Here is a 27,747-nt window from a genome sequence, read left to right as displayed (position 1 = left end):
GGTTCTCACAGGCCCATTTCTCCAGCCTGTCAAGGTCCCTCTGGATGGCATCCCTTCCCTCCAGCATGTCCATAACACCACACAGTTGGTGTCATCTGCAAACTTGCTGAGGGTGCACTTGATCCCACTGTCCATGTTGCCAACAAAGATGTTAAATAGCACTGGCCCTAGTACTGACCCCGAGGAATGTGGAGAAACCTTTTGGCTGCTGCAGCATCCTGTGAAAGTTCTTTCCCTATGCAGGCTAACTAAGAAACACCTGTAGCTCGTTACACTGGGAAAGTTACCTTGAAACAGGTGCTGTAGCATTCAGCCAATCACTCTGGGAGATGGATGGTCAAGTGACCAATAGCCTTGACCCATCTAGCAAACCATGTGACTCCTGACTATTTAAGGCAGGGCGTTTACTCCTAAGGGTGAGGCATTTTTTCCTGAGCCTTGGAGGAGTGTGGGTCTTCCTTAGAGTAGAGCCTAAAGCCTTCGCATTAGAACATTGGTCTGCTTGGAGCCGCCTGAAGCCTTCCAGCTGTGACAGAGGAACACCACTCATCACTGGCCTCCACTTGGACATTGAACCGTTGACCACAACTCTTTGAGTGCAACCATCCAGCCAGTTCTTTAACCACCGAGTGGTCCACCCGTCAAATCCATGTCTCTCCAGTTCAGAGACAAGGATGTGGTGTGGGACAGTATCAAATGCTTTGCACAAGTCCAGGTAGATGATGTCAGTTGCTCTTCCCCTACCCACCAATGCTGTAACCTCACCATAGAAGGCCACCAAATTAGTCAGGCGGGATTTGCCCTTAGTGAAGCCATGCTGGCTGTCACCAATAGCCTCCTTATTTTCCATGTGCCTTAGCATAGTCGTCAGAAGGATCTGCTCCATGATCTTGCCGGGCATAGAGGTGAGACTGACTGGCCTGTAGTTCCCTGGGTCTTCTTTTTTTTCCCCTTTTTAAAGATGGGGGCTATGTTTCCCCTTTTCCAGTCAGTGGGAATTTCACCAGACTGCAGTGACTTCTGAAATATAATGGATAGCAGCTTAGCTACTTCATCCGCCAGTTCCCTTAGGACCCGCGGATGCACCTTATCAGGTCCCATGGACTTGGCACCTTCAGGTTAAGATGGTTTCAAACCGGGTCTTCTCCTACAGTGGGCAGTTCTCCATTCTCCCAGTCCCTGCCTTTGCCTTCTGTGACTTGGGCTGTGCAGCTGGAGCTCTTGCCAATGAAGACTGAAGCAAAGAAGTCATTGAGAACCTCAGCCTTCTCCATATCCCAGGTAGCCAGGTTTCCCATTTCCTTCCGTAGAGGGCCCACATTTTCCCTAGATCTCTTTTATCACTGACATATCTATAGAAGTTTTTCTTGTTGCCCTTGATGTCCCTGGCCAGATTTAACTCTATCAGGCTTTAGCTTTCCTAACCTGATCTCTGGTTACTCAGACAATTTCTCTGTATTCTTCCCAGGCTACCTGTCCTTGCTTCCATCCTCTGTAGGCCTTCTTTTTGTGTCCAAGTCTGTCCAGGAGCTCCATGTTCATCCATGCAGGCCTCCTGGTGTTCCTACCTGACTTCCTCTTTGTTGGGATGCACCGCACCTGAGCTTGGAGGAGGTGATCCTTGAATATTGACCAGCTTTCTTGGGCCCCTCTTCCTTCCAGGGCTTCATCCCATCATATTCTACCAAGGAGATCCCTGAAGAGGCTGAAGTCTGCTCTCCTGAAATCCAGGGTAGTGAGCTTGCTGTGCACCCTCCTTGCTGTCCTAAGAATCTTGAACTCCACCATTTCATGATCAATGCAGCCAAGGCTGTCCTTGAGTGTCACGTTCCCCACCAGCCCCTCTTTGTTGGTGAGAACAAGGTCCAGCAAAGCAAACCAGTTATCATTCATGCATTCCAGGAACTTCCTGGATTGCCTATGCCCTGCTGTGTTGTCCCTCCAACAGATATTGGAGTGGTTGAAGTCCCCCAGGAGGACCAGAGCTCCTGAACGTGAAGCTGCTCCTATCTGTAGAGGGCCTCATCCACTTGGTCTTCCTGGTCAGGTGGTCTGTAGCAGACCCCCACTACTATGTCCCCTTTCTCTGCCTTCCCTTTAATCCTGACCCATAAGCTCTCAGTTGGCTCCTCATCCATCCCCAGGTGCAGCTCCATGCACTCCAGCTGGTCTTTGACATAGAGGGCAACCCCTCCTCCTCTTCTCCCCTGCCTGTCCTTCCTTAAGAGCTTGTATCCTTCCATTCTGACACTCCAGTCAAAGGATTCATCCCACCATGTCTCTGTGATGCCAATAAGATCATATTCCTGCAGGCGCGCATGCACTTCTAACTCTTGCTTGTTCCCCATGCTGCGTGCGTTAGCGTAGAGGCATTTAAGTTGGACCCCAGATGAATCTGACTTGCTGGCTGGAATTCCTTTCTGCTGCTCTTCAGGTGCTTCCAGCATATCTTGATCAAGCTTGGTATTATCCCCCTCCCCCTTCAAATCTAGTTTAAAGCCCTGTCAATGAGCCATGCTATCTGTTGTGCTAAGACCTTTGATCCCTTTTGAAACAGGCAAGTCCCATCCAGTGCTAGTAAGCCTGGTGCCGTGTGGCCAATCCAATTGTCAAAAAAGTCGAAATTGTGGTGATGACACCAGCCACGGAGCCACATATTGATTGACTGGATGCATTTGCTTCTTCCAGTGTCACTGTTTGCAACTGGAAGGATAGAAGAAAAGATAACCTGTGCCCCAGATCCTCTTACCAGCTGTTTCAGGGTCCTGAAATCTCTCTTGATTGATCTTGGGCTTCGTGTTTCAGCTTTATCACCACCCACATGGAAGAGCAATAACGGGTAGTAGTCCATGGGCTGTACCGGGCTGGGAAGTTTCCTAGCGACGTCTTTAACCTGGGCTCCAGGGAGGCAGCAAACTTCCCTTAGAGCAGGGTCAGCCCAGTATATAGGACCTTCTGTCCCCCTCAGATGGGAGTCACCTATAACTATTACCCTTCTTTTCTTCCCTGTGGAGGCAGTCTTGATACAATGGGTAGTCCTCTCTGACCCTGGTGACACCTCCAGTGCAGATGGTCCCTCAGCCACACCATCCATCGATGGGTCCTCCACCTCCAAAGTCTCATAGCTGTTGTGCAGGGGCACCTGGGGACACGAGGTGGGCAAGGAGGGGGTTCGCCTGTTGTCCCAAGCACGTACTTGTTTCCATTTGTAGCTTACCTTTGAGTTACTATCTTCTGCCTTGTGGGGTGAGGAACCAGAATCCCCTTCATCTTGGGTTTCCTTTTGTGGTTCTTCCTGGTTTTGCTTCAGGCTTCCTCTGAAAAGGGTCCCCAACACAAAAAGGACATGGATCTTTAAGTGCGGAACCAGACTCCACAACTCGGGAAGTTGTAAAGTAGGTATGTTTATTGGAGCGCTGGGTGCACGGGGGATCGCTCCACCACAAACGTGCACACCTGCCGTAGCAGTTTTTCTTGTATTTATACAGACATACTCATAACCCCCTCCCCAAAAGGGCAGTCTCTCCCAGAAGATCATTTCCATAGCCCCCGCCTCAGGATCCGCCTCAGGCTCCTCCTTGGCACATCTCCTGGTGGTCGTGGGCAGGGGTCTTTGGGATGAAGGCTGTAGGTCTTCCTCACCATGTGTTTTCACTTCTTCCCTAAAATCTCTGTTTTGTCTGGGCTTGCAGAGCCAAACCGTTTTCCAGCCTGGCCTGGCCTTGAGTGGACACCTGGTTGTCTCCTACTTGTTATTGTTTGAAGACAAATGTTAGTTCTTGTTAGTCCTTATCTCTCCTCTTTGTCTGTTTTCCTCCCTATGGGTCACGAGTTACAACCTTGCCATCATTTGTTTTGTCTCTCTTACCAGCCTTCTTTCTGGTTAGCATTTCACAGCAGGGATTAGTATTTGATAACTTCTAACAATTCACAGAGCTATTTCACAGAGCTATGTATTTCCCAGAGTCTTATGTAGTCTTGTGCCTACTCTTATACCTATCCATAGAAATAGTAGCTAATATAGTCTTAGTCTTATACCTACTCCTATACTCCTGTACCTATCCCTCTATCAAGCTGTTGGAGCAAGTCCAGAGGAGGGCCATGAAGATGATCTGAGGGCTGGAGCACCTCTCCTATGAAGACAGGCTGAGAGAGTTGGGGCTGTTCAGCCTGGAGAAGAGAAGGCTCCGGGGTGATCTTATTGCAGCAAGTCCAGAGGAGGGCCATGAAGATGATCTGAGGGCTGGAGCACCTCTCCTATGAAGACAGGCTGAGAGAGTTGGGGCTGTTCAGCCTGGAGAAGAGAAGGCTCCGGGGTGATCTTATTGCAGCCTTCCAGTACTTAAAGGGGGCCTACAGGAAAGCTGGAGAGGGACTTTTTACAAGGGCATGTAGTGATAAGACAAGGGGCAATGGCTTTAAACTGAAAGAGGGGAGATTTAGATTAGATCTAAGGAATAACTTCTTCACTGTGACGGTGGTGAAGCACTGGAAGAGGTTGCCCAGAGATGTTGTGTCTGCCCCATCCCTGGAAGTGTTCAAGGCCAGGTTGGATGAGGCTTCAAGCAACCTGGTTTAGTGGAGGGTGTCCCTGCCCATGGCAGGGGGGTTGGAACTAGATGATCTTTGAGGTCCCTTCCAACCCAAACCTATGGGTTCTATGATTCTATGAATGATGTCTGAAGACCTTTGTAGTCTCACAGGGATGCAACAGTACAGTGACACAGTGTGGGGTGCTGTGGCTTTGGGACATGCTGGTTTTCCTGAGTAGGGTTGCAATGCATAGAAGTGCCATGGAACATGCAGGATGTTAGTGGCTGGGTGATGCCATACCTCAGTGCAGGGAGAGAGCAATGCTAAATGATGTAACCACACAGCAAGCAGTTCCTAGGAGGGGCTGTGCTCAGCCCCTATGTTCCACCCAGCCCTGCAGGGTTACAGTTCTGCAGGGCACCCTGGAGGCAAATGAGCTAGGCTACGCATGGTGATGTAATATGTGGTGGCACTGGGAATGGTGATGTCATTGTGGGCCTGATGTCACACTAGTGACACTGTCACATCGACTCAGAGGAGGAGCTGAGGGTGGCAGAGCCAGTGCAGGGCCACAGAGTGACACTCCCTTGTGTGAACCGATCTTCCTGTGGAGCATGAGGCACTGCGGTGACGCCATTCGGGGGTGATGTCACGACGCCGGAGGTGATGTCACCACGGCGCTATCACACGGGAGCACGGTGCCGCCTTGCTACGGTACGCACTCATGACAGACCCTTACCTGGCACTGCCTTCTGCCCACCATGGTTGACTTGGCGGCTGCCACAGCGGCTACCTCGCCATCGGCCGCTACTCACGACAAACTCGCCCCCTCCTGGCCAACCACCGTCCGGAAGTTGATAGCGGCAACCATGGCAACGCGCCGGAAGTGGCGTGCAGCTAATCCGGCTGCAGAACGCTGTCCACGCTGGCTGTTCTTTCCCCCCCACCTCCCCCTTAAGCGTCTTAGCTTCTCCCGAGGAGGGGAATGGTACATCTCGGCTGCAGTGGGGCGGAGGCAGCGGGGAACCGAGCATCCGGGTTCCGTAATTATTGTGAGGGCACCGCCCTTTTTATGAATATGCAAACGAAGGGCGGGATGGGGGCCGGACGCGGCGCAGCTGAGTCACTTCGGCGGCGAGCGGTAGCGATGAGGTGTCATTTGATGCGTGTGGCAGTTGCGTCGTTTTTCGGCGCTTGAGAAGTCTCCACGCCTTCGTTCTTTCTTCTAGCCTAACCTCCGCCATCATGATGGAGGAGATAGACCGGTTCCAGGTGCCCCCTGTTCGCGTTGAGACGCAGCTGCTGGTAAGGGGCGGGTGAGGTTGTATTGTCCCTGGGAGCCTCCGCCTAGCCGGCGGGCTAGGGAGAGTGTCGGTGTTACGGAAGCGGCGCTGAGGTCGGCCCGCGCGCCGCAATCGTTATGTAATGGCCGTCCTCGTCAGGCCCTGGGTCCATGCCCAGCGGCGGCTGCTGTGTCATCTCGGGATGCTCTCGGTCATGGTTTCCCGCCCGGCCTTTCCGTTGTGCTCTTCTCCCCTTGCATCTCCCTGGATGCTGTCGGTAGCAACAGCAGAAGCCGCCTGCGGGACCAGGCGGGCGGTAGCGGCTTTGCTTTTGCCTCGGTTGAAATGTCGGTTCTCCAAACGCAGCGGCGTCTCGGAGCGCCTCGGTCTAGCTGACGCATGGGGCAAGTGTTTCCCGCCGCCTCGGCCGGTGGGCTCCAGCGCCGGGGAGTGCCCTGGGGGGGGGGGGGTGGGAACCGGCGGTAAGACTGAGGAGCCCGTCTGGGGAAGGACGGGCAGTCGGAGCATTTGAGCAGCTGGAGGCGCGGAGGACTGATGGGAGTTTTAATTGGCTTTTAAAATATACGTGAGATCTGGGGGAAGAATTAGGCAGTGTTTGTATGCTGTCCAGTCCGAGGCGCTCCCCAAGAGCGGGATACCTGCACGGGATGGGTGTTAAATACGTGTGTCTGGTGTGAGTTGTGGTATGAAGCTGCAGGATGCTCTCTGTGGCTGATTTTATAGCCATTGCTCTTAGTGCAAAACTGTTATTAGATAATCGTTGTGGGGAAAATCCAGGTGTCTTGCAAAGAAACATCTCTGTCAAATTACAGTTTTCCTCACATAAAATTCTTTATGGAAAAAAACAATCTCTGAGGGGTTATGTTTTGGTGTTAGTTTTTTTTCTCTGTGCCAGGGCGTGTATTTTTCATTTCAGGATGTTTTTTCACTTCATAGACACAATTATACTCGGTTGATGAGCTCTGAAGAAGTCGACATAATGGTTACGCTACTACATGGGATCCTGGGGAATCTTGCCAGAGAAGGAAGTATACAGGCTTGTGGGACTTTGTGGCTACATAAATGGGCAGGTAGAGTGGTCCTGAGCTTTTGGTAGCTTCTCAAGTGACACTTATGAAGGAAGGCCAGCTGGCTGGCAGCCATGGGAGATGCTAGATCATCACCAAGTAGTCGAAGACTTTTTATGAGCATGTAGCTGCTTTGCTTTGATGCTACAGGCTTGCTCGTGTGTGGTGTGCCCCAGCTGCATTCTGCAGAGCACTTGAATGTTTTTATCTGTTTATGCTTCCCATCTGGGAAAGGTTCCCTTGTGTGTTCCTCTCTGCTTACTCCAGTTTGCTTCACTCTCTGTTTGAAGGTGCATTATGTGTAACCTGGGACCTGTTGAAATACAGTTCACTTTGACATCAAAGTGAAAGCTGGATAATGTGCTGACTCACTCAAGATGTTGATTCCCTTTGTTACCTGGAGTAAGCAAATTCTCGGCATCCAACTGTGTGAGACGGTGATATGAAATATTTGGAGAAGTGGAAAGAACTTTAATGAAATACTTGTACAGATCCTTTTGATAGCAAGTGAGGATAGGTTATTGGCAGGTTCATGTTAGTACTGAAGATACCACTGAGATTTCTAGTATATCAAACTGTATGTTATTTAGAGTCGATGTACCAATCCTTGGTTTCTTGTTGCAATTAGTGTTGGCAAAAAGTTGAGAACAAAGTAATTATCTTGTGAACAGAATGACTCTGCTATGAAGATCTACAAACTTAAGTTACCCTTCAGTGGCAAGATAAACACTTTTCTTATGGTGAGAGTGTTGAAAATATTTTTAGCTTGGTGTTGGTGGTTGTTTGTTTTTTTTTTTAGCTTCTGACCTTTGTGGTAGGGAAGAAAATGGTGCATAAAAGCTGATGTAGACTTGTTGCATGCTCTGCTTGGTGTATGTGTGTTTTGTCAAGCAGAGGCAGCAGACATGACAAGGCTGTTTCTCTTTATTCATGTTGAGGGCAGTAGGCATGGTAGTGAGACTAGTAAGTTTGGAAAAGCTGTTGGCAGACAAAAAAATACACATAAGTATTTTCTAGAAACTCCATTATAATAATAGAGGAGTAGAATTGGCATGTGCATGTGCGTTTGCATGGCCATAGAGTGACCAGAACCCAAAGAGGTTTTCTGGTCCAGCCCTGCTGTTTCAGGGTAGAATGGTATATTATGCAGCTGTGATAGTAACCTTAGGAAGTAGATTTCCTTCCCCTCTTCAGCAACCAATAACTAGGAAACTTTCACAGAGATTTAATGCTTGCCATTAAAAGAATCCTCTGAACCTGCGCTTCAGGGTTTCAGTTGATTCTTTTTAACTAATGGAGTTCATAGTAAAACCTTATGTATGTGAGGGACTGTTGCTGTGACTGGATGTGTGGGATTTTTCTGTGTGCCTAGAAATGCTGACACTGGGCTCATAAGTGGGACAGAACAAGTCTGGTACAGCATTTCCAGTGGATTTATCTGCTTTGTAGTTTCTGGTCTGTATCTTGCAAGTAGGCATTGGATGCTTGCGAGAATCCTTGCAGTTCAGAAGCTGTCTGGGGCTTATCATAGTAGTTTGCTTGAGTAACACAATTTTGCCTGATACTGCTGCTTTGTTCTATTACAGTTACCATTTGTCCTTCCCCCTCCCCTCCCATGCTTTCAAGTATAGAATAACCTAGCATCTCAGGACTTTCTTTTTTTCATCTTCCTAGTGTAAAAGCTTTCAGTTCCACGTAGTCTTGGGGACAGATGGGTCATCTGATGTTGAAGGTCAAAGGAGTCTGACAGTGTTTTATCCATCCAAAGGGCTGAGGTAGAAGTTTGTTTTCTAGGTGTAACCTGAGAGCTGTTGTGAACTGCCACTAAAGCTATCAAACTGTTTTGAAATATGATCCCCTGCTGAAAGCAAATAGAGAAGAGAAGATCCCTTGCCGGGTCTGAAGTGCATACGCTATAAGAAATGTTTTTTCATCCTGTTTAGGCTAGAGGGTGTCCTAGGAGAGCACTGTTCCCTCTGAGTCTGGCCAGTACCTGACTGTGAGAAGGGTACTGAAGTGAGATTTGTGAAGCTAGGCTTTTCTTGAAATCCTTAAACTTTGTGTTCTTGACCAGCATATATGCTTTTGAATGTCCTGTTCATCTGCATAGATATGCTGGGTTTATGGGAGGGGCTGCAGAAATGGCCTCCATAAGTAGCTGTGAAGAGCTCCCCCGGCTCCAAAAACCAGTCAGACCGATCTCTGGCCAGGTGAGGCCCCCCATCCCCTCAGGCCAGGGCCGAGCCAATCAGCGCCTCTGCGAATGTGCTCTTTAAGATGGGGACAAAGGAACCCGAACTGAGGCTGGACCTACACTGAAGAGAACGGGGAGGCAGGGGCTGGCCCCTCGGCCTCCAGGGCAGGTGGCTGCCCACACTGGGCCACAGCTACCTGACTGAAGATGGCTGCAGTAAAGAGAAGACTGACACCTGAGTGAAACTGCCATGCAGACACCAAGGACAGTGAAGATGGAGTGGGAGGAGGTGTGCTGGAGCTGAGATTCCCCTGCAAACTGGTGGTGAGACAGCAGGTGGCCATCTTGCAGCCTGTGGAGATTAACGGTGGAGCAAAGATACACCCGCAGCTCTTGGAGAACCCCACGCTAGAGCAGAGATGCCTGTGCCTGAAGGAAGTCATAGAGAATGGTCTCCATGAGCTGCTGGAGGCTGACGATGAGGTGGAGAGGTATCTGAAGCCTGTGGAGAACCCCACGGCGGAGTGGGTGGCAGCTCCCTAAGAAGCCGTGACTCTGTGGGGAAGAAGCCTGCACTGGAGCAATCTGATGGGCAAGGATTGCATCCTGCGGGAAGGACTCATGTTGGAGAAGTCTGTGGACTGTCCCATGAGGAGGGGATCCACTGGAGTAGGGAAAAAGAGTGTAAGGAGTCCTCCGATGTCGCGGACTGCCTGTGTCTTCTTCCAATGGGTCGCAACCAACCGACTGTTGCGACCACAAGGTATCTCACAATCAGAAGGCTCTTCTAAACTCACTGCTATCTTAGTCCAACAGTGAGCTCCAACTCTCACTCTCTAGGGGGCTCCTGCCACTCCAAACTCCAGGAGGGAAATGCCCCACTCCCTCTTGGGAGTGCCCCATCTTTAAGCCTCCCATAGGTCACGTGGTCTCCGGCTGACCACCGTGACTCAGCACCTGTCTTGATGAGGCACAGGTGCTTCTCATGTAGCAGCCGGGAAACTTCCCCCACAATTCCCCCTTTTCTTTTTTTAAAAAAAATTGCCTCACAGCCTTTTAGGGGTTTCCAACGTTTCAATTCCATTTTCCGTCGCCGTTTTCTCATTTTTTGTCGTGACGTGACGGCGGGTATATCCATTGATCCGGCAACGACGGATACATCCACCTTGGCTGCTGTGGCTGCTTTTTCTGTTGATCAACCTGTGGCTGCCATAACGCTCCCGCAAAAGTTTTGTCCAAACCATTATGCATCTGCATAGACTTTCTCATTCTTTTATTTCTCAGCCAGCCGTTAGTGTAAACCTCTGAATTGCATTGCCTAGCAATATGGCCTATTTTCCCGCACCTATAACATCTCTCTTTTCCATATTTATGGCAATTAACCAAGCCATTAACTTTTCCGGTATTTATTGTCCACCTTTGACCCTTTCGTCCTGGGCATTCCAATTTTATATGTCCCAGGTTTCCACATCTATAACACTTCTGCTTCCTAACACGCAGGGAACCCGGAAGGGCTAGTGCCACGGGGAACGCACTAGGCCCTCCCCTCATTTCTGTTATAGATGATTCTTTATTGTTAACTGGTACCCCCAGAGCTTTAGCCAGGTCCCAGTCCCTGGCCTCTATTGCTTTTGTTCTAACCTCGTCCCAGAAGCGAACTGGGTCATGAGGCTGAACTGTTACTGTAGTTGCTCCCAAGGGGTCTGATTCCAATAAACAGGCGGATTCTGGCGACTTTCTCCTTGGTCTAGGTGCGGTTGGTAACTTCCCAGCAGAACTATCACTTGCTTCAAGGGTTTCTCCTGCAGTCTCTCTTGCTGCAGGGTGGGTCATGGCCTGCTGAGAGGTTTCTCCTGCAGTCTCTCTTGCTGCAGGATGGGTCATGGCCTGCTGAGAGGTTTCTCCTGCAGTCTCTCTTGCTGCAGGATGGGTCATGGCCTGCTGAGAGGTTTCTCCTGCAGTCTCTCTTGCTGCAGGATGGGTCATGGCCTGCTGAGAGGTTTCTCCTGCAGTCTCTCTTGCTGCAGGATGGGTCATGGCCTGCTGCAGCGTTTCCACTACAGCTGCTAACTGCTGGGATATACCTTGCAGTATTGTCATAACTTGCTGTAGTATTATTGGCTGCACCAAACGTACCTGGGCCGGATAACCAGATACCGCGGGATATGAAGTTGCCAAGGGTGGGGCCAGTTGCTCAAATGGCGGAGCCGTAGGCATAATAATGGGGGAAGGGGGGGCTGTTGGGGCAAAGGGTGGGGGACGCTTCAGCACCTCCTGCAGGGTGGGGCAGAGTCCCTGCACAGTCCCCACAACTTCCTTGATCTCCTTGAACAGTGAAGATAAACCCAATTCACTGTCCGTGCTGTCTGAGGCCAGTCCTCCCTCAGACAGTTCGTCGTCTTCCTCAAAACCTTTGCCCATTGATACATAATCTGTTGCTTGAATTATATTATCCAACGCCCCCCATGTACGCAACAGGTCAGTTTTGGTCGAGTCCTTATTCTCAAAGACTACTTCATAAAGCAACTTATCCCCCAACTTCTTCCATAGCTCTAGGTTAAAGGAGGCACTGAGACTCACTAGGTCTTCACGCTCCACTGCCCAGTTGAGTAAATTATATAGATCCTTGCTTCTTATATTGGCCCCCGCAGCCATTATCACAGATTCAAGAAATGAAAAAGTCTGGCCTTCCTTTACAGAGTTCTGTCTCATGTCCATTCCCAGCGGCTCACCTTGTTCCAGGTGTCTAGGTCAAAACTGGTCAGTCCGCAGCTCCTGCCGCTCTCAAGCTTCGCTGGGTTTTATCTCCACCGCAGTTCACCCTGCGGTCCAGGCAGTTCGCGTTTCGACGAATCACGTCGGGGTCACCAGACGTCACGGACTGCCTGTGTCTTCTTCCAATGGGTCGCAACCAACCGACTGTTGCGACCACAAGGTATCTCACAATCAGAAGGCTCTTCTAAACTCACTGCTATCTTAGTCCAACAGTGAGCTCCAACTCTCACTCTCTAGGGGGCTCCTGCTACTCCAAACTCCAGGAGGGAAATGCCCCACTCCCTCTTGGGAGTGCCCCATCTTTAAGCCTCCCATAGGTCACGTGGTCTCCGGCTGACCACCGTGACTCAGCACCTGTCTTGATGAGGCACAGGTGCTTCTCATGTAGCAGCCGGGAAACTTCCCCCACACTCCTCCTTTAAGAAAGGAGCAGCAGAAACAATGTGTGATGAACTGATCTGCAGCTCCCCCATTCCTTGTCCCCCTGTGCCACTGGCTGGAAGAAGGGAGGGGTGGGGGGAAGGTGGTTTGTTGTTGTGGTTTTTTTTTTTTTTTTTGAGATCTGGCTTTGTTTCTTGTTATCCTCTCTGAATGAGCCATTAACGAATTAAATTGATTTGTCCCCAAACTGAGTCTATTTTGCTCGGGGGCCATGGTTGGTGGGTGATTCCTCTCTGTTCTTATCTCAACCCTCAGGCTTTTTATTACATTTTTCTCCTCTTCACCTCGCTGAGGGGGAGTGAACGACCTGGTGGTGGCTTAGCTGTCAGCTGGGCTAAACCATGACAGTAGATAAAATGTTATCTTAGCTTTTGACATCTTCATGCTGAACTCCAGGATAACTGCTGGAGATCTGCCTAGAAACCATCTGACAGAAAGGCCTGCTGATCTGCTAATGTTCAAAATTAAGAGATAGGTACGGCTGTTAAATGTTGAAGGGAAGTCATTCTAAGAAAGTAGTCTGAAGCCTTTCTGAGCCCCTCAGCCTCCAAACCTGCCACTGATACTGACACTATTGATCATATGTCTGAAATCCTCCTGAGCCTGTGTCTCTAGCATACACCAAGTACTGGCTGGTGTATGATGGCAAGCTGACAGATGATAGTGTTGGATCACGTTGCTCCCGTACACTGATGGGCGAACAGAACAGTCTCTGTTCTTAGCACAAAAATGGAAGTAGAGTAAAAGTGCTCTTGCCCACATGGTACCAGTATGACTTTTTCTAAGAAAAAGCACCTGTCCAAGTGCAGCAGCTTCAGAGGAGCTTTGCCACAAACTCCTGAGACTTTGGCTTGCTTTCAGAAAAGTGGCAGGTATAACTGTTTTAGTTTCCCAATTCTCTGTGCATGTAAAATGTGGGAGCTCTTTCTGGAGAAATGGAGTTGATAGTTCTTATATCTTGTTCTGAAGCATTGTGGCCAGGCTGGTTCCTTGCAGGTGTTTGCCAGACACCAGGACCTTGGTCTGGTAGCTCTAGTTGTGATGACTACAGCTGACCTAAGAATTTTGCTTAACCACATCCTACAGTGATGATGTTGGCTTTCTAGCTGAGGTGTCAAATCTCCACTTGTCCTGGAGGTGTGAAACTTCCAGAAACTTTGAAGACACAGAAGATGCATTTCTATACAGCTTTTTTGAATGTTAGAAAATTAGAACAGAAAAAAATAGAGTATCTACTGGATACTTAGGTGGTGTTTGTTTTTTTTTTTAAATGAACTATTGTTTTAGTCTGTGGACAGTATGAGTGTTCAGCATGATGCTTATAAAATTTGCATTCTTTATTTTTGGAAAATATCGACTGTCTCATCCTAGGGAAGTTGTGCTATGTGTTAAGATCGTTTTTGTTTTGTCTGATAAATCCCTAAAATAGAAAAGCGAGAGTAAATAAGAAGCAAAAAGAAAAGTTATACCTGTAGGGCTTAGAAAGAGTATGTTAATATAACATTAGGTCTCTAATGTAGATACACAAGAAACTCTTCTTTCTAGAAGGAAAATGCTTCTAAAATGAAAATGTCATTCCTATGTATATTCATTGTAATGTAGCCCAGGGATTACACAGCTATGTTTTGTAAATGCCTATGGTACATGAGACTTGTAATGTTGCAGTATTATGGGTTCTGAAATTGAACTAATTCAGATAGTGCTGCTTTTAGTTATACAGTCTGTTTTGATGTGCTGCAGTGTCATTTATAGCAGTAGCCTAAAAATTACCTCCCTGAAGACTTCAGTTCTGTCACTGAGGTTGTCTTGTCCCTCCCCTGCCCTATGTCAGGCCTTTGGTGCAGAGGCACAGAAGAATTTTTATTATCCCCTCAGGCCAGGGAGGAACTCCAGCAGTGATTCCAGCACAGGCTCATGAATGGCTGTGGTGAGGGATGCAGCTGCTGTTGCTAGAAGAGGACTTGTTGGGACATGGGAGCGTGTTCTGGCTGGCACTGTCTCTGCAGGCATGCTGTTGTTTCTTCTCCACTTCTTTGCACAAAATCTTATATGTAGTTGTTCTGTCAGTATGTTTAGAAGTCTCTTTTTGAGTGAAGACAGATGTTTAAAAAGAGGCACTGAACTCTACAAAGAATTAAACCTGCACATTCTCCTCTCGGGATTCTTCTATAACTCCCAGGAGCTTTTTATCTGTAGATACCAACTTCTGCTGCAGAAATAGCCATATACTCTCTCTGCCAGTAGACAGTGACAGGTCTGTAAGGAGTCAGACAAGATAAGCTAAATGACAGGGTGAGAGAGAGATAACTTTCAGAATTAAAAGGCACACATTGTTTTTCATTCAAGGAAAGCCCTCAGCTTACCCATGGGACTGTAAGGCATATGCAGCCTCTCTGGAGTTGCATCTTCCTTGCTGTGAAATTGAAGACTGAACCTGATAAGAAAAGAGGAGGGGACCCTATCACTGATTTGATTTGTAGGGCAGGAGATTAAGGGAGCTGGGTAATAGCAGGACTGGGAGACAGTCAGTCATGATGGTGTACCTGTTTTTTTCCAGATGTTTGAAGACTTTGACTTGTTTCTGTGTGTACCTCTGTGATGGTATTCTCAGGCTTAAGGTACTGTGACTTCCTTTTTTCCCCTCAAAGTGAGAAAGTGCTGCAGTCCTCACAGAAGAATGCACTGGCAGTGCCTTGTAGTATTTAAAATGACTTGTTAGTTAGACCCATGTTTGTAAAACTGGAAGATTCATTTATGCTTGCCTAAGCTCTTTTGCTAGTATTGCTTAAATCATGTCACTAGACAGTGAACTGTGTTGGTTTGACTCTTTGGCTGATGTACCAGTCTTACACCAAACTTCGTAATAATGGGACACGGGATGCAGATGAGACTTGCCATGTTTTGAACCAAGCTAGTAACTTCTTGGAGCATGTCAGAGCATGCAGGTCTAGTATCTGTTAGAGATGAGGAGGTAAGGGGATTCAAATCCACTCTTGCTTAGCCTCCCAGTTCTGTTGAATTGCTAGCTGAGTTCCTGACTGAAGTGATTACTGCTGCCTTACTCTGAAGTGGTGTGAGATGTTCTTTAAGGTCACTATATCTTATAAAATAAAAAATCACCGAGAGGTACTGAGAGTCCAGTAAACCCAGTCTGATGCTCGAAGTGGTCTTGATATTGAGAGACTGTCAAACAAACAAAATGCACAGAAACCATAGCAATGATGTTCATTTACCCAGAAAATATTTGAATTCTGTATAAGTAGATGTCGTGGGTTAGGCCACTCCGACAACCAAACCCTACACAGTCGCTCACTCACCCTCCCCCAGCCCCAGGGATGAGGGAGAGAATTAAAGGATAAACGGGAAACCCGTGGGTTGAGATAAGAACAATTTAATACAGATGATTTAATACACAGTGTAGATGCTCACTACCCCCTCGTATGCGAAGCCCATCTCGTCCCGAAGCTGCAATCCCAGACGAATGCGAGGCCCCGAAATAGAGAGGGGGAGAGAGAGAGAGAGATAGTACTCTGAGAGTGGGAGTACTGAATGAGAGAGAAAAAAAAAAAAAGGCAATAGAGCAAAAGTGCAGCAAGCACAAAAGAGCAGAAGTGGCGAAAGGGCTTTTTGCGCTTTTGCTCTTCTTTCTGGCTGACCCTCACTTTTATACTGGGCATGACGCTGCATGATATGGAATACTAATTGGCCAGTTTGGCCCTCAATCTTAAGTTCCACCACAAATCACAAGGGGAATCATGGCCCCCTTGTCCTGGCTATGCTCCCCCCTTATCCCGTCGTGCTTCTGCACTCCGTCCAGGACATGGCACACTGAAAAGTCCTTGGCCAACTACAAACATCAGCTTACTATCAATGTTCTTCTCAGAGCGAGCTTCTGAGTAAAACCAAAACACGGAGCTCTTCTAGCTGCTAAAAAGAAGAGCTAACCCTGTCCCAGCTAAAACCAGGACAGTAGAGTAGCCCTGTAAGTCAAGTCCTAATGTTTCTGGCCATGGTTAGAAATCTCTGAGTATAAAGGCTTTCACCTGCAGTAATTAATGCAGTAGAGGAATGTACTACTTTAATACTTGTATGGCTTATCCTCATTGGTAGTGACTCGATTGTGGGGCTTAACTTTTAATCTGAAACTTGTTTTGTGGTCGGTTGTTGCAAGTAGCTTGAGATGTGATAAAAGAAAAATTTCTGAAGTCTGCAGAACCTGAACATCCAAGGAGCTGTCTGAGCAGACTGACCTTCTGAGAAATGGGAGAGAAAGGGAGAGGTGTCTGCATTGCACCGGGTGCATGTTGTTAATTGAGAAGAAAAAACAAATAGGAGTGTTCCTGACCAACAATGGCATTGTAAAGCTTTTGTCTGCTCGATCTTGACTGACGCTTCTAAAAACAATATGCTTCTTTATATGAAAGCATGATTTTTCTTCCCATCCACATGCATGTGATGCAAATGGAAAATACATTGTCTCTGATGGCCAGAGCAGACCCTCCAGTTGAACATCACATGGTCAAAGGGCTTCTATAGGCACTGCTCTGTCAATTGGGGCATGGAAAGGCATCTCTGCTGGTGATCACACAAATGGGATAAAAGTAGTGAAGGTTCCACCCCTGCTGGCTTGACTTGTCGTTTGGAGTAGGGGTCTCAGGTGTACAGAGAAATGTATGGTGCTCCTGTGTCCATATAGGGACCAGCGCTGTCAGCATAGCTTCCCCTCTGCAACAACACTTACAGTATTATCTATGGGGCAGCTTTGTTCCAGTGGCAAATTGATTTAGCATAAGTACAGTCTGGGTCATCAAAATGCTGTAGTGGTTTTTTTTTTTAGTTATAGGACTGAGCTGTAATGATTGCAAATGTGGATTTGTTTTGAAAGCACAAGGGAATGCACAATACCTGAATCTCTGTTCTTGTGGCAGCTGGCTGTGGAATACGCATGGAGTATGAGAAAGCTGAGTAGGATATCCCTTGAGACAAGCTTGGGGATGTGTGAACAGGATGGGAAGGGAAATGTGTAATGGGTTTCACAGTAATCCACATGATATGGAAATAGCAAGAAACACTTCATTTCTAAGTTTAAGATTCTTAAACTTCAGAGAATTTTGCAGTGAAATTGTGATGTAGTCCAAGGAAAGACTTAACTGTTCCTCTTTCCTTCTACCAACCTCTTTCAGGTCTGTGGATCTCTGTTATCTTACTTTCCCTCTATATATGAAAAAAAACTGTGAATAGCAGTCCTAAGAATAGTTATAGGAACAGCATGTTCACAGGCTTTGAAGATGGAGGTCACCTAGCCCACCGGAACATGTAAAAGCTGCACTTCACTTTGGGATGTTGGCAGTTGATAAGTCTAGGAGAAACTGCTAGCTAGTGATTAAGTTTTTGTAAATATGTATGTGTCAAGTTGGATCAAAACCAGAATCTAAAACACTCCGCTAGGATAAAGAGGAATGAGTATGGTAAAGAAGTTATAGGAAGTCCAACTCTTTCATAACGCGTTTTCAGGAACACCCGTACTGAGGTTTAAATGGCAGGAATTGTCCCTTTCATATAATAGAATAGTTTAGGAAAGACACTTAAGAGGATCAAGTCCAACCGTTAACCTAACACTGCCAAGTCCACCACTAAACCATGTCCCAAGTGCCATGTCTACACATCTTTTAAATACCTCTAGGGATGGTGACTCAACCACTTCCCCGGGTGGCCTGTTCGAGTACTTGATAAGTGAAGAAATTTTTCCCAATATCCAATCTAAATCTCCCCTGGCACAACTTGAGGCTGTTTTCTCTCATCCTGTCACTTCTTCCTTGGGAGAAGAGACTGACACTCACCTCGCTACGACCTCCTTTCAGGTAGTTGTAGGGAGTGGTAAGGACTCCCCTCAGCCTCCTTTTCTCCAGGCTAAACAGCCTGAGTACCCTCAGCTGCTTCTCATAAGTCTTGTTCTCCAGACATTTCACCAGCTTTGTTGCTCTTCTTTGGACACGCTCCAGCACCTCAATGTGATAAATGGTGGAAAGTGGCTCGGTGAGCACTTGAGACAAGCTCAGTACCCTTGGATGGCTCCCATCTGGCCCCATAGACTTGTGTGTGTCTAAGTGGTGTAGCAGGTCACTAACCATTTCCCCTTGGATTATGGGAACTTCATTCTGCTCCCTGTTTCTGCCTTCCAGTTCAGGGGGCTGGGTGCCCCTAGGGCATTTGTTCTTACTATAAAAGACTGAGGTAAAGAAGGCATTAGTTACTTCAGCCTTTCCCCATTCTTTGTTGCTGTGTTTCTCTATGCATCCAGTAAAGGATGGAGATTCTCCCTAGCCCTCCTTTTGTTGCTAATGTATTTATAGAAACATTTTTTAATTGTCTTTTCCTGCAGTAGCCAAATTAATTTATTGTTGAGCTTTGGCTCTTCTAATTTTCTCTCTGCATAACCGCACAACATCATTGTAGTCCTAATGAGTTGCCTGCCCCTTCTTCCAAAGGTCATAAACTCTGTTTTTATTTCCTGAGTTCCAGCTGAATCTCTCTGTTCAGCTAGGCCAGTTGTCTTCCCTGCCAGCTCATCTTTCGGCACACAAGGATGGCCTGCTTCTGCACCTTTAAGATCTTCTCCTTGATGAATGTCCAGCCTTCCTGGACTCCTCTGCCCTTCAGGACTGCCTCCCAAGGGACTTTGTCAACCAGGCTCCTCAACAGGCCAAAGTCTGCCCTCTGGAAGTCCAAGGTAGCAGTTCTACTAACCACCTTCCTTCTATAAGAATCGAAAAATCTTACTTCTACAAGAATTGAAAACTCTATCGTTTCATGACCACTGTGCCCAAGATGGCCTCTGACCATCACATCACCCACAAGTCCTTCTCTGTTTGCAAACAACACATCCAGTAGGGTGCCTTCCCTAGTCAGCTCACTCACCAACTGTGTCAGGAAGATATCTTCCACACGCTCCAGGAACCTCCTAGGCTGTTTTGTCTCTGCTGTATTGTATTTCCAGCAGACATCTGGTAAGTTGAAGTCTCCCATGAGAACAAGGGCTAGCGATTGTGAGACTTCTCCCGGCTGCTTATAGAATATTTTGTCTGCTTCTTCATCCTGGTTGGGTGGCCTATAACAGACTCCCACCATGATATCTGCCTTGTTGGCCTTCCCCCTGATTCTTACCCATAAGCACTTGACCCTTTCATCACCATCGTCAAGCTCTAGACAGTTAAAGCACTCCCTAACATACAGGGCTACCCCACTGCCTTTTCTTCCTTGCCTATCCCTTCTGAAAAGTTTATAGCCATCTGTGCTGGGTTTATATGAAAGGGTTCTGGTAGAGGGAGAGGGGATTCACCCCCTGTAACTTCCTGGGCTTCAAAACTGGTCAGACCAGTCTCTGGCCAGGTCGAACTCGCCATCCCCTCAGGCCAGGGTCGAGCCAATCCATGCCTCTGCGAATGCCATATTTAAGTCGGGGACAAAGGGGCTGGAAATGTGCTTTGGGACCTGCAGAGAAGAGAGGGGGGAGGTGGGGGGCTTTCCCCCCCCTCCCCAGCCTCCCAGGAGGGTGGCTGCCCACACAGGGCTGGCGCCACCCAGCTGAAGATGGCCATGGCGGTGCTGCTTGGAGAACTCGGAAGCGCTCCGCTCCTGGGGTGCCCGCTGGGCTGAGTTCATCCAGAGAGGGCTGAGATCTGAGAGAAACGGCCACACAGACACCAGGTCAGTGAAGATGGAGCGGGAGGAGATGCTGGAGCTGGGATTCCCCTGCAACTGGTGGTGAGATGGCAGTGGCCCCCCTGCAGCCATGACAGACTCGGAGCAGAGACCCACCTGCAGCCTGGGGAGAAGCCCACGCTGGAGAAGAGATGCCTGAGCCTGAAGGAGGTCGTAGAGAATGACACTCACTACAAAGGAGAGATGCATCTGAAGTCTGAAAAGACCCACGCTGGAGCAAGTGGCAGCTCCCTAAGAATCTGTGACTGTGGTAAAAGCCCGCACTGGAGCAATGTGATGGGTAAGGATTGCATACTGCGGGAAGGACTCATGTTGGAGAAGTCTGTGGACTGTCCCGTGAGGAGGGGATCCACTGGAGCAGGGGAAAAGATTGTAAGGAGTCCTCCTTTAAGAAAGGAGCGGCAGAAACAACGTGTGATGAACTGACCTGCACTCCCCCATTCCCTGTCTCCCTGCACTGCTGGGGGAGGAGGTAGAGCAGGAAGAAAGGAAGGGGTGGGGAAGGTGGTGTTTTTAAGATCTGGCTTTGTTTCTTGTTATCCTCTCAAGTAAGTGTTAATAAATTAAATTGATTTGTCCCCAAGCCAAGTCTGTTTTGCCCGGGACCATGGTTGGTGGGTGATCCCTCCTTGCTCTTATCTCAACCCTCAGGCCTTTGGTTACATTTTTTCTCCTCTGCACCTCACTGAGGGGGAGGAGTGAGCGAGCGGCTGAGTGGTAGCTTAGCCACTGGCTGGACTAAACCACGACACCATCTGTTGCAGCACTCCAGTTGTGTGAGTCATCCCACCATGTTTCTGTGATTGCAACTATATCATAGCTTTCCAGCTGCACATTGGCTTCCAACTCCTCCCGTTTGTTGCCCATGCTGTGTGCATTGGTGTAGATGCACTTCAGTTGGGCTATTGATCCTGCCACTTTGAAATGTGCTCCAGTGTACTTGGCACATCATGGAGCAGACTGAAGGACCTCGCTAGTACACTGTCCCTCAAACATTGTCGTGCCGCTCCTACCCTTATCTCTAATGAGCCTGGTTTTATCCCTTTCCCCTTTCATATCTAGTTTAAAGCTCTTCCAGTGAGCCCTGCTAACTCCTGCACAAAGATCCTTTTCCTCCTTTGAGACAGGTGTACCCCATCTATTGCATGCAGGCCTGGTGTTGTGTAGAATGACCTGTGAAAAACAAACCCCAAATTCTGCTGGTGACACCAGTCACGGAGCCAGGTATTGAGTGTTTGGGATGTTAATGTAAAGTCTGAAGATCTAGTCTAGAAATCTGCAAACCACTAGCAATTCCTCTGCTGCTCCAATGGAGTAAAAAGTCATACTGCTCCTCACCTTGATCTATTCCAACAGAGCCAAACCCCTTGGTGGATATACTTTAGGTAGCGTATCACAAAAGCACTTCTCTGAAAAGAATTTCTTGTACCTCTTGCAAAAATTAGGGCAAAGCAATTGTGAAAATAACTGAGATGATCCATGTTGTGCATGTAAGATTTACTATAAAGAGATTATCTGGTTATGGGAGAATGTTTCATTTGGATTATGTAGCTACATATATTTTATAATCCATTTTTTCTGCAGAAAAAAGTTTCCTTGTGCCGCAGTAGAAAATGTCAAATACAGGGCCTTAGTGTCAATAAAAGCTTGTATTTGCAACATTGAATTATTAAAGATCTCTGAACTTGGGGGGAAAACTTCTTCAGGTGGAGACCAACCCAGAGAAAAAGTTTGTCCCACAAGGTTCACTGATGGTGCACACATGTAATCTGCAGGTGCTTCTGTATTGACTTTGAGGTGTGAAGTTTTCAGTGCTTGCTGCTTGGTTTGTGGTTATAGGTTGTGTTCAGTTGACAAATGGAGATGTATGAATTAGGTGCACATATAACCTTTTTTCAGTGACTAAGACTCTGTTGATCAGTCTGGGTATGAGATAGGAAAAAGTATGTGCATGTGTTGCCTAGACACCAGCTCTCTTTTTAGCTTTGATCTGGAAATTAGTAGTCCATGATATAAACTCTAATAGTGTGTCCTGGTTTCAGCTGGGACAGAGTTAGCTCTTCTTTTTAGCAGCTAGAAGATCTCTGTGTTTTGGTTTTAGTCTGAGACTTGCTCTGAGAAGAACGCTGACAGCGCACTGATGTTTATAGTTGGCACTGAGGCCTCAAGGACTTTTCAGCTTGCCGTGTTCTTGCCAGTGTGCAGGAGCACAACAGGATAGAGGGGAGCATAGTTGGGACAGAGGGTCCACGACTCTCCTTATGATTTGTACTTAGACTTTGGCCAATTTGGCCCTCAATCCTATTAGTATTCCATATCATGCAGCGTCATGTCCAGTATAAAAATGAGGGTCAGCCAGAAAGAAGGGCCTTTGCTCTTCCAGGGCTCTCACTCTCAGACTCTCGGAGTGCGCTCACGCTCGCTCTCTCTCTCTCTGGGCCTCTTGCTTGTCCAGGATTGCGGTGTCGGGACTTATCTGTTTCGGGATTGTTAGCTCATAATGAGATGGGCCTTGGCCAAGGGGTGGTGAGCATTTACACCGTACATCACTCGTTTGTATATATTTATCATTGTACATATATGTATATATTCATATATTAGTAGTAGTAGTATTAAATTGTTCTTATCTCAACCCATGGGTCTCTCTCCCTTTTCTCCTTTAATTCCCTTCCTCATCCCCGGGGGATGGGGGAGGGTGAGTGAGCGGCTGTACGGAGTTTAGTTGCCGGAGCGGCCAAAACCACGACATAGTGTCAAAGTTTTCCCTTGCTTGTCCATATTAACTCTAGAAGCAATATTTAGTACTATGTGCCTTTATCGTGATGCTGATTTGAGGAGTTGGTGGCTAATATCCTAGCAAAAGCCTGGCTGGAGAGACACAAGATGCTTGTAGTAGCGTAAGAGGTGTGTTTTTGATGCTGTTTTACTTACTTTACTCATCTGTTTTATGGTTCTGTGATTCTGTGTTATGAGCAAGAAGTTTTACTTTTTCTTAGTAAGCCATGGCAGTTTGACAGTGACTCTGATGCTGAATAACCATTGATATTTTTGCTAAAAAGTAGAAGAATTCAGTGTTAAGTCTTCAGACTTCTCAACTTCTAAGTCCACATCTGGCTCTGAGTTTATTCTAGTGTTGCAGATGCACTTGATTGCACAAGGTTTTGATAGCTCTGGTGAATCTTAATTGGTTTGAGGATCAAACACTTCATTTTGGTTTCTGACTTGTTTTTTATGGAAGATTACTCAGCATTATAGGAACATGTTGTGAGACTCTTTTTTTATGCTTATATAGGAACTCAAAACCAAGTCCTGATGTGTTTATTTGTTGACTCTTCCTTTACAGGCCAGTTGATTTCAGGTTTTTGAGAGATTTTTTCAAATGGCCACTGAAGTCTGGCTTGCTTTATTAATTAATAAGTGGGAGAAAGCTAGATGCTTTTACCACAGGTATCCTCCATTGGTATGGTGGTTGGTAGATACTGCAGAAGAACCTGGCAGGAGACTGTATAAATTCAAAACTCATTAACATCACAGGGAATTACCAGCAGTCAGTGGTGGTAAGGTTTTCATGCTGACACACAGAGAGCCAGGAGGCATGGTTGAGGCAGACCTATTAAATACCGCTGCAAGCTTCATCTTCTGAAGTGTATTAGACCCTTGCTGAGATTTTATTCTCTTGATGTTGCAAACTTGTTCTTTTGGTTTACCAAGGCTGAGGAACTTGCTCTTAATAGTCTGAAACTGTACTTCAGGCTGTGATCTTAATTGATAGACATGACAAATCCTATAATTTTGCAAGACTGAAGTCAGTTCATCCTTTTTATTATGCCAAGATAGAAGTGCTCTTCCTTGATTGTTACTTAGGGCATGGGACTTAATTCTGTTGCTTGCCAATGATATTAAAAATATCTTCAGCTTAACTGGTAAATCATACCAAATTCAATGGCCGTCACTTAGAAATGAGTATTTTGGTAACTGCAGTAGTCCTCACCCTGCCTTTTCTTTTGGAATAACAACCACAATGTGTCTAAATAGTAGTTTTTAGTTGGATATCTGCCTTCTCTTCAAAGACAAGGCTGCTTCCCTGGTAGGTTGTAGTGCTACCCATCCTGTATTGCAGAGATTGCGAATGTCACTAGGGATCTATCACTGCCACCAGAACCCTCTCAAATGTCAAAATAGTGTTACACGTGGAAGTATCTTTTACTCAAACAGTCAGCTAATAGCAGTGTCGCTTGCCACTTCATATTGCTGGGTTGCATTTTTCAAAAACTGACTGTTGTCTTTCCCTGAGTTTCCAGATGAGTTGTGCTGTGTTTGTCAGTATGACCTTCAGATAATACTTCAAGTGTCTGCCCACAGCCAAAGGCTATTATAAGCGAACACCATCTGAACCGTTGTCCGAGCAACCAGAGATCAGGTTAGGAAAGCTAAAGCCCTGATAGAGTTAAATCTGGCCAGGGACATCAAGGGCAACAAGAAAAACTTCTATAGATATGTCAGTGATAAAAAGAGATCTAGGGAAAATGTAGGCCTTCTCTGGAAGGAAACAGGGGACCTGGCTACCCGGGATATGGAGAAGGCTGAGGTTCTCAATGATTTCTTTGCCTCAGTCTTCACTGGCAAGAGCTCCAGCGGCACAGCCAAGTCACAGAAGACAAAGGCAGGGACTGGGAGAATGAAGAACCGCCCACTGTAGGAGAAGATCAGGTTCGAGACCATCTAAAGAACCTGAAGGTGGACAAGTCACAGAATGTTAGGGATTGGAAGGGACCTCAAAGGATCATCTAGTCCAATCCCCCTGCCGGAGCAGGACCACCTAGATCAGATCACACAAGAACGCCTCCAGACGGGTTTTGAACATCTCCAGAGAAGGAGACTCCACAACCTCTCCGGGCAGCCTGTTCCAGTGTTCTGTTACCCTTACTGGGAAGAAGTTCTTCCTCATGTTTAAGCAGAACCTCCTATGTTCCAGCTTATATCCATTTCCCCTTGTCCTATCATTGGATGCCACAGAGAAGAGCCTGGCTCCATCCTCATGACAGTCACCCTTTACATATTTATAAACATTAATGAGGTCCCCCCTCAGTCTCCTCTTCTCCAAGCTAAAGAGACCCAGCTCCCTCAGCCTTTCCTCATAAGGGAGATGCTCCACTCCCTTAATCATCTTTGTGGCCCTGTGCTGGACTCTCTCAAGCAGTTCCTTGTCCTTCTTGAACTGAGGGGCCCAGAACTGGACACACTATTCCAGATGTGGCCTCACCAGGGCAGAGTAGAGGGGGAGGAGAACCTCTCTCGACCTACTCACCACACCCCTTCTAATACACCCCAGGATGCCATTGGCCTTCTTGGCCACAAGGGCACATTGCTGGCTCATGGTCATCCTGCTGTCCACCAGGACCCCCAGGTCCCTTTCCCCTGGGCTGTTCCCCAACAGTTCAGTCCCCAACTTGTACTGGTACATGGGGTTGTTCTTAGCCAAATGCAAGACTCTACACTTGCCCTTGTTGTATTTCATTAAATTTCTCCCTGCCCAACTCTCCAGCCTCTCCAGGTCTCTCTGAATGGCAGCACAGCCTTCAGGTGTGTCAGCTGCTCCTCCCAGTTTAGTGTCATCAGCAAACTCGCTGACCATGCACTCTATTCCCTCATCCAAGTCATTGATGAATATGTTGAACAATACTGGTCCCAGTACCGACCCTTGAGGGACTCCACTGGATACAGGCCTCCAACTGGACTCTGTCCCATTGACCACTACTCTCTGGCTTCTGTCCTTCAGCCAGTTCACAATCCACCTCACTACCCAATCATCCAGACCACACTTCCTCAGTTTAGCTGTGAGGATGCTGTGGGAGACTGTGTCAAATGCTTTACTGAAATCAAGATAGACCACATCCACTGCTCTACCATCATCCACCCACTGGGTGATGTCCTCATCAAAGGCTATCAGGTTTGTCAAGCACGGCTTCTCCTTAGTGAAGCCATGTTGGCTGCCCCTAATGACCCTCTTATCCTTGATATGCCTAGAGACAGCACCAAGGGTAAGTTGTTCCATTATCTTTCCAGGGATGGAGGTGATGCTGACCGGTCTATAGTTACCTGGGTCTTCCTTCTTGCCCTTTTTGAAGACCGGAGTGACATTTGCTTTCCTCCAGTCCTCAGGCACCTCTCCCGTTCCCCACAATTTATCAAAGATGATGGCGAGTGACCTGGCAATGACATCCACCAGCTCCCTCAGCACCCGCGGGAATAATGCTTAAAAATTCAAGAGCACAGCTACTGTTTTCCTCGATCCTCCCAGTAATGGAGGGATACTTTGGAAGAAACAGGTGAGCCCAGGGCTTAGAAGACCACTACAAACAAAAACAAAACATAGGGATATAAGAAAAACTTCCTCTACCAAATCTTTGGGTTTTTAAACCATGGAAGAACCTTTGATAGACAAGGTATGTTGAGACTTGATAGGATCCACCTGTCCTGATGAGGATAACAGGACTTTGGGCGTAAGCTGGTGGGGCTGATAAAGAGAGCTTTAAATTAGAATCGATGAGAGAAGGGGATTCCAACAGGATTGCAGTAAGCCAGCCAAGGGTTGGCATGGCATCCCCTGATGGTGGCAATGCTAGTGGGAACATTTACACTGCTCCTGGAAGCACAGAAGTCTCAGGAACACATCTGAAATGCTTGTACACCAATACATGCAGTATGAGAAACAAAGAGGATGAACTGGAAGTTTTTGTCAGCTCCCAGAGCTATGTTATCATTGGTATTAGTGAGACTTGGTGGAATGAGTCCCACAGCTGGAGTGCTGGGATGGAGGGCTACAGGCTGCTCAGGAGGGATAGGCAGGGCAGGCGAGGTGGAGGTGTCATGCTATACTTAAGGGTGTGACTGTACAGCCCTTACAGTTAGGGATGATGTGGTTGAGAGCCTCTGGGTGAGGATTAGGGGGATGGAAAACTATGACAAAGAAAAAGCAGAGGCATTCAATGCGTTTTTTTCTTCAGTCTTTAATAATATTGATAGTACTTGGGCTGCCCAGTCTTCTGAGTCAGAGGACTACGAGTGTGGGAACAGTGCCTTTCCATTTGTGAATACTGAAATTGTAAGGGAGCAGCTGTATCAGCTGAATGTTCACAAGTCCATGAGGCCTGGCGGGATTCATCTCAGAATACTGAAGGAGCTAGCGAACATTGCAGCAGGATCCCTCTCAATCATCTTCCAAAGGTCTTGGGACTCTGAGGAGGTCCCTGCTGCCTGGAAGCTAGCCAATGTTATTCCAATTAAAAAAAAAAGGTGTGAGGGAAGATCCAGGGAACTACAGACCTGTTAGTCCAAGCTCAGTACCTGGAAAAATTATGGAGAATATTATACTGAGTACTACTGAAAGGCATTTAAAGAACCATACAGTCATCAGGCACACTCAACACAGGTTCACAAAGGGAAAGTCCTGTTTAACTAATCCAATATCCTTCTACAATAAGATCACTCACCTAGTGGATGAAGGGAAGGCAGTGGATGTAGTTTTTCTGGATTTTAGGAAGGCTTTTAATACTGTCCCTCACAGCATCCTTCTGGACAAGTTGTCCAACTGTGGGATGAGCGAGTTTGCAGTGCACAGGGTGAAGAACTGGTGGAAGGGCAGGGGTCAAAGGGTTGTAGTGAATGGGACTTGTCGTGGTTTAACCTAATGTGCTGGGTTTATGTGATG

At 47.3% G+C, this 27,747-nt stretch overlaps 1 protein-coding gene across 1 annotated transcript in view; it reads left to right on the top strand.

The window, feature by feature from the left end:
• The first annotated feature begins 5,294 nt into the window (after positions 1 to 5,294).
• LOC147526182 (protein FAM219A-like) overlaps positions 5,295 to 27,747 on the top strand; it is a 118,290-nt gene continuing 95,837 nt past the window's right edge. The window contains exons 1-2 of the mRNA XM_086630293.1: positions 5,295 to 5,419; positions 5,763 to 5,849. Of these exons, the coding sequence (XP_086486419.1) occupies positions 5,295 to 5,419; positions 5,763 to 5,849 (212 nt within the window). The remainder of the gene's footprint in view (positions 5,420 to 5,762; positions 5,850 to 27,747) is intronic.

Source organism: Tauraco erythrolophus, chromosome W, assembly GCF_009769465.1.
Source record: "Tauraco erythrolophus isolate bTauEry1 chromosome W, bTauEry1.pri, whole genome shotgun sequence".
Taxonomy (NCBI): Eukaryota; Metazoa; Chordata; class Aves; order Musophagiformes; family Musophagidae; genus Tauraco; species Tauraco erythrolophus.
This window is presented reverse-complemented; position numbering and strand designations above follow the sequence as displayed.